At 40.9% G+C, this 6988-nt stretch overlaps 1 protein-coding gene across 1 annotated transcript; it reads right to left on the reverse strand.

Moving 5' to 3' along the window:
- Positions 1-432: 432 nt before the first annotated feature.
- Positions 433-4349, reverse strand: LOC138337374 (uncharacterized). Its single transcript, XM_069287284.1, has 8 exons — positions 4332-4349; positions 3659-4148; positions 3390-3559; positions 3073-3306; positions 2585-2690; positions 2164-2263; positions 1690-2053; positions 433-960 (listed from the first exon to the last, which is right to left on the reverse strand). The coding sequence occupies exons 1-8, from the start codon at positions 4347-4349 to the stop codon at positions 433-435; spliced, it is 2010 nt and encodes a 669-aa protein (XP_069143385.1).
- Between the last annotated feature and the right edge of the window lie 2639 nt (positions 4350-6988).

Raw genomic sequence — 6988 nt, forward strand, 5'->3', positions numbered from 1 at the left:
ATAGCCAAACTCCGCTAAGGATAAATGTTGATCCCATCTAGCACCAAAATCGATCACACACGCTCGAAGCATATCTTCCAATACTTGCATGGTCCGCTCAGATTGACCATCTGTTTGAGGGTGAAATGTTGTACTCATATCTAACTGAGTACACAGACCATGTTGTAATGCCTTCAAGAATTGAGATGTAAATAGTGAACCTCGATCTGATATGATAAAAATACGAACTCCATGTATTCGAACAATCTGACTGATATATAGCTCGACTAACTTTTCTGCCGTATACTACATCCGAACCGGAATGAAGTGAGCAGACTTGGTCAGCCTATCAACAATAACCCAAATAGAGTCATAACAACCCATTGTGGTAGGCAAACCCATAACAAAATCCACAGTAATCCGCTCCCACTTCCAAGTAGGAATAGGCAACCTCTAAGATACACCCCCAGGTCGCTGGTGCTCACACTTGACCTGCTGGCAAGTCAAACACCTCGAAACAAAGTCTGAAATATCTTTCTTAATCCCACACCACCAGTAATGCTGACTCAGATCATGATACATCTTCGCCGCTCCTGGATGGATGGAATATCGAGAATAATGGGCCTCCTCAAGAATCAATCTAATCAAATCACTTGTCCTGGGCACACAAATTCTTCCTCCGATCCGCAAGACACCATCAGAATCAAGGACAACCTCCTTAGCTTCCCCTCTCAATACTTCGTCTCGTATGAGACATAATTTTTCATCATCAAACTGATGTGCACAGATTAGCTCGACTAAAGAAGACCGAGCCTCAATAAAAGCAATAATCCCATCACTCTTTTCTGAAATCTTCAAGAGGACAAGACTGTTAGCTAATATTTGCACGTCTCTAGTCAATGGTCTCTCCATAATACTAAGCGCTGTAAGACTCCCCATGCTAGGAGTCTTCCTACTCAGTGCATCAGCCACAACATTGGCCTTTCCTGGATGATACAGAATGGTCACATCATAGTACTTCGGCAACTCAAGCCATCTCCGTTGTCTCAAGTTCAAATCCCTTTGGCTAAAGATATACTGAAGACTCCGATGATCAGTGAAGATCTCACAATGCACCCCATACAAATAATGACACCATAACTTAAGTACAAATACCACAGCCGCCCACTCCAAATCATGAGTAATGTAGTTCTTCTCATGGGATTTCAACTTCCTAGAAGCATAAGCAATCATTTTCCCCTTCTGCATAAACACACCACCCAAACAAACTCCTGAAGCATCACAATACACTGTAAAGTCTACACCCTCCTCAGGTAGAGTCAACACAGGAGCAGAAGTCAACAAAGTCTTGAGCTTTTGAAAGATCTCCTCACACTCATCAGACCACTGAAAACCCACATCATGTCAAGTCAATCTAGTCAATGGAGCTGCAATAGTAGAGAAACTCTGAACAAATCGTCGATAATAGCCTGCCAATCCCACAGAACTCCTAATCTCAGTAGGTGAAGTAGGTCGCGTCCAGCCTCTAACTGCCTCAATCTTGGCCGGATCTACTCTAATACCCTCCTTAGACACCACATGTCCTAAGAATGCCACAGAAGTAAGCCATAACTCACACTTTGGGAACTTGGCATACAACTTGTTTTTTCTCTACCTCTGAAGTATAATCCTCAAGTGTCGGGCATGGTCCTCCTTATTCTTGGAGTAAACCAAGATGTCATCGATGAAAACAATCACAAAAGAATCAAGGTATGGTCGAAACACCCCATTCATCAACTCTATGAATGCTGCTGGGGCATTAGTCAATCCGAAGGACATCACAAGGAACTCATAATGCCCATACTGAGTTTGAAAGGCTGTTTTAGGGATATCTGATGCCCTAATCTTCAACCGATGATACCCAGACCTCAAATCAATCTTAGAGAACAATGATGCTCCCTGTAACTGATCAAATAAGTAATTAATACGCGGAAGAAGATACTTATTCTTCACTGTTACCTTGTTCAACTGTCTATAATCAATACACATTCTCATAGTCCCAACCTTCTTCTTCACAAATAATACAGGGGAACACCTGAAAGATCAGAAGGAAATACATCGGGAAACTCCTGGACCACGGGAATAGAGTCCATGGGAGGTGGTTCAAAGCTAGTATCCCGAATAAAAGCTAAGTAAGACAAACACCCCCTCTCCACCAATCTCTGAGCACGGATAAAAAAGATGACCTTTCTAAGATAAGAACCACTAACACTCTTCCACTCAACCCTCGGAATACCAGGCATTGCTAAAGTCACAGTTTTAGCATTACAATCAAGGACAACATGATAAAGAGAAAGCCAATCCATACCCAAGATAACATCAAAGTCTACCATCCCCAGAATGATTAAGTCTACCCAAGTGTCATACCCAGCCAATGAAATAAGACATGATTTATACACTCGATCCACCACTAAGGTCTTACCCACGGGTGTAGAAACACGAATAGGTACAGTCATGCTATCACATATCATATCAAATTTAGCAGCAAAATACGTAGACACATAAGAGAATGTAGAACCTGGATCAAACAACACAGACGCAGATCGATGGCATACTGGGATGATACCTGTAACAACAGCATTAGAGGTCTCCGCCTCAGGTCTCCGGGGAAAAGCATAGCAGTGGCCTCCTCGTCCACCTCCATCCTGGGTGGTACCTTTACCCCCACTTTGCTGAGCTGCAACACCACTACTAGAAACTCTATCATCTCTACCTAACTAAACTCTGCCACGACCTCTACCATGTGGTGCTGGTGGTCTATTCTGGAATGAAGAATTAGGTCAAGGCCCACCACGACCCCTTTGTGAAGTACACTGCCGCATTAGATGATCGGGATCTCCACAAGTGAAACAAAATCTCTGACCTGGGAACTGTTCTATGGACCCTGAAAACCCACTATAATTTCCTCGCCCTGTAGGTTGCTATTGTGAACCGTATGAGTCCTAACTTAGGCTATAAGAACCCCTAGATGTCTGTACACCCTCAAATGTCGCATAGATGCATGAATAGGTCCCCGCTGCTGAAAAGAACCACTCACTCTCTGTGATACCCTACCTCCCGATGTGGCACCATGAAACTGGCCTGATATACGAGCCCTTTTAGGGTCCCCAAACTCCTCTCTCTCTCCATCAATTCCGCCTCTTTGGTGGCACTCACAATGGACTGGAAAGAAGCCCCCTCCCTAGATGCCTGAAACACAGCTGACCTGATCGAGAAAGGCAATCCCCTCACAAATCTGCGGATCCTCTCTGTCTCATTTGGAATAATGGCCAACACATGCCTAGACAACTGCAAAAACGTGTCTCATACTCTCTAACCGATAAACCATCGTCTCTCAGACTCTCAAACCTCAAGCGACTCTCCTCTCACACACTCCATGGGATAAAACGATCTTGGAATGCACTAGCAAACTGGTCCCAAGTCACTGGAGGAGATCCAACTGGCAAACCCCCCGAATAAGTACTCCACCAGTCTCTTGCTGGTCCACAAAGCTGGAGTGTAGCATATCGAACACTATGTGACTCAGCTAATCTAACCACCTCTAGTAACTCTCAGCAGGTTGTTAGAAACTCATGAGCGTCTTCGCTCTTCCCGCCCTGAAACTACACTGGGTCCATCTTTCGACATATCTCATACCTACGCTGCTCATCCTCTGTCAGAAAAACCATCGATGCAACTTGACCCCCAACTGCTGCTGTAACATCATTCTGAACCGTGGGATCTACTGGTAGTTGCCCCACCGCATCCTGAACAACTGGAGCTTGTTGCTTCTCTTGGGTCTGAGCCCCCTCTCTAGTACGAGAGTCATGTGGTATGGTAGTCGCCCCACCACCATGAGAAAAGCCCTCCAGCACAGTTAATACCCTCAATAGTGTATCCTTAAGCAAGGGTGTGACTACTGGATCTGGAGGAACCTGGTCCTCTCTGCCATCAATCTGAGGTTCTATAGAGACCTCTCTAGCATGACCTCTCACTGGTGATACTCCACGTCCACGACCTCTGGCTACTGTCGTACTACTAGAACGACCTCTAGCTCGAGATATACCCCTACCCCTAGCTGGGGCCTCAACAACTGCCTCGGCAAGTTCCTCCCCTCTACCACCAGTAACATTAGTTCTAGTCCTCGTAATCTGTCAAAAGAGTATACAACAACTAAGTACTAAAGAAAGGTACTATGCATGATGAGAAAGAATGAACAAAAAGGAGCTTTCCTAGTAATCTTTATAGTCGCTCAAAGATGAGTACAAACATCTCCGTACTGATCCTTGAGACTCTACGTAGACTCGGCTTGTATACAAGTAAGACCTATGAACCTGCGGCTCAAATACCATTTTGTCAAGACCCAAAAATAGGTGTGATGGCACTTGTCTTATCCCACCAAGACAAGTCAGCCTAAAACCCAATATCAAACAAAGTGCGGAAGTAAATGGCAATCCAACAACAATTTCTAGTATGAAACCAAGTAATATTAACTCAATCCCCAAAACCAGGTTGTCACGTGCATAAGCCTCTAATGTAAATATTAGAGTTGAAACAAAATAGAAGTCTAAAATGAAGTTGTCTTTCAAGTAAAAACAAATTCATAAACTGGAGTAGGAAAGTTCGCTGAGATGACAAGCAGCTATCTCACAATCCTCCACAAGATGCCTCGAAAAGGAAAAGAATGACAAGTATCACGAAGATCCGTGCTCGTAACCTACAAAAATTTGTAGAAGCAAGGGGTGAGTAACTAACCACGCGGTACCCAACATGCAAACCTATAAACACAAGTTAAGTGAATAAAATATGGGTACTCCTTACTCTCTATCTAAACCTCCACGCTACAGCCTAACAGTTTACCAAACACACAACTCAATAACCACAGTTTTTTTTAATATCCGATTAACTTGAGTTAATCAATTGAGGAGTATTTATAGATAAATATTCGTTTAGTAAGGTTTAATTAAATAATGAATAATTGAAAATAATTAATGTAACCAATAATTAATGGACTAAAGTGATAATTTATTTAAGACCCTATATTATTTGACCCATATTAAAATAAGTAAAACAAGATTATTATGATTATTTTATTAATTTATAACAAGAAAGGGAATAGGGTTGCGATAACGATCATGCGGCGTTTTCTTCTTCCTCCCGGTACAACTCGCCCCCCCCCCACCCATGATTTTTAATATAGATAGAATTGTATAGTATCCTATATATATATATTATTAATTGTGGGGAATAGGAAGAAAGAAAGGAATATGAATATAAAGGGTTAAAGTTTGAAATTGTTAAGAAAAGTGGGGACAATTTTGGATGGATAGTATATTAAATTATTACTATTTTTTTTTTAGATTTGAATAGGCATTTTTTTTGATTCTTTTGGATCAATTTTCGGTGGTGAGTTGTCATGCTGTTTGGCCATGTAATTGGTAGCTAATAATTGCATGATGATGATCTAATAATTGAGTAGTATTAAATGGAATTGGGTTTATAAAAATATGCACAGTGAGGATGCAATGCATGGTTGGACAGTTTTTTTCGTGAGAGCTACCGATAGTGTAGCTTTATTTGTTTAAAATCAGATTTTTCTTTCATAATTTTTAGAAATGATAGAAATTTTAATGTAGTGAGTCAAGGAGTGAATTATTGGTATATTATATTATATAAAAGCAATTAAGGTTGTAGTCTTAACCTTTTTCTTGAACTTGATAAATATGAGTTGGAATATTAATTGGCATCAAGACTTAGGGACTTTATTATAAATTTGGGTGAAGTTTTGGGTCTAAGATAGACATATAGATATTGTTAATTTCAAAAATCTTATCGTGGTTACTTATTTGAATAGATTGTTTTGAGTTGGAAGTTCAACAAAAAGGGAAGACTCAAGTTCAAAAGTAATTGTTCTACTATTTGAGGTAAGTGGATTTCTAAACCCTTTTTAAGCGTATGAAATTCGTGTATTTCCTTGTGTGGTATTAAGAATGACTTGGAGACTTATTGCTTATTTGTTGGTGTTGTATTCCTGGTTGTAAATTGTGATTTGTTATCAAAATGGTTTCCTCCTCATTTTCAAATAAGCATGTCATTTGCATTGTATCTGAGACATGGTTGTGGTGAGGGGATGTACCATTTCGAGGGTCGTATCGCACGCCGTGATGTATATTATATTTAAAGGGATGTATCGCGCGCTGCGAAGGTTACTATTATCGAGGGTCGTGTCGTGCGCCGCGAAAGATGCATGGACAGATATGTCCCCCATGGGTCCCGGACTGAGAGACAGTGGGTGTGTATCGTTAAGAAAGACATGCATCACTATATTTGACATTGTATCTCATGGCATTGCACATTTTATTATTGATGAACTTGAACACGTGTTTTGCTGATCTTGTGATTGTTTCTCTGTGAAGCTTGTGACTGTTGAATATTGAGTTGTTATTGAGAATTTGTAAACTGATACAGTGTGGTTATTGAGTTGTGTGTTTGGTAAACTGTTAGGCTTTAACGTGGAGGTTTAGATAGAGAGTAAGGAGTACCCGTATTTTATTCACTTAACTTGTGTTTAGAGGTTTGCTTGTTGGGTACCACATGATTTGGTACTCACCCCTTACTTCTACAAATTTTTGTAGGTTACGAGCCCGGATCTTCGTGATACCTGTCATTCTTTTCATTTTCGAGGCATCTTGTGGAGGATAGTGAGGTAGCTGCTTGTCATCTCAGCGAACTTTTCTACTTCATTTTATGACTTTGTTTTTACTTGAAAGACAACTTCATTTTAGACTTCTATTTTGTTTCAACTCTAATATTTACATTAGAGGCTTGTGCACGTGACAACCTGGTTTTGGGGATTGAATTAATATGACTTGGTTTCATACTAGAAATTGTTGTTGGATTGTCATTTACTTCCGCACTTCGTTAGATATTGGGTTTTAGGCTGACTTGTCTTGGTGGGATAAGACAAGTGCCATCATACCTATTTTTGGGT

The sequence above is a fragment of the Solanum lycopersicum genome, chromosome 7 (assembly GCF_036512215.1).
Source record: "Solanum lycopersicum chromosome 7, SLM_r2.1".
Lineage (NCBI taxonomy): Eukaryota > Viridiplantae > Streptophyta > Magnoliopsida > Solanales > Solanaceae > Solanum > Solanum lycopersicum.

What these genes read in the sequence shown, in the direction of transcription:
- LOC138337374 (XM_069287284.1), bottom strand. An exon ending in ATCGTTTTATCCCATGGAGT is followed by an intron (nt 3,307 to 3,389) that starts GTGTGAGAGGAG and finishes ACGTTTTTGCAG; the next exon opens with TTGTCTAGGCATGTGTTGGC. An exon ending in CTCTAATGCTGTTGTTACAG is followed by an intron (nt 2,264 to 2,584) that starts GTATCATCCCAG and finishes CTGTGACTTTAG; the next exon opens with CAATGCCTGGTATTCCGAGG.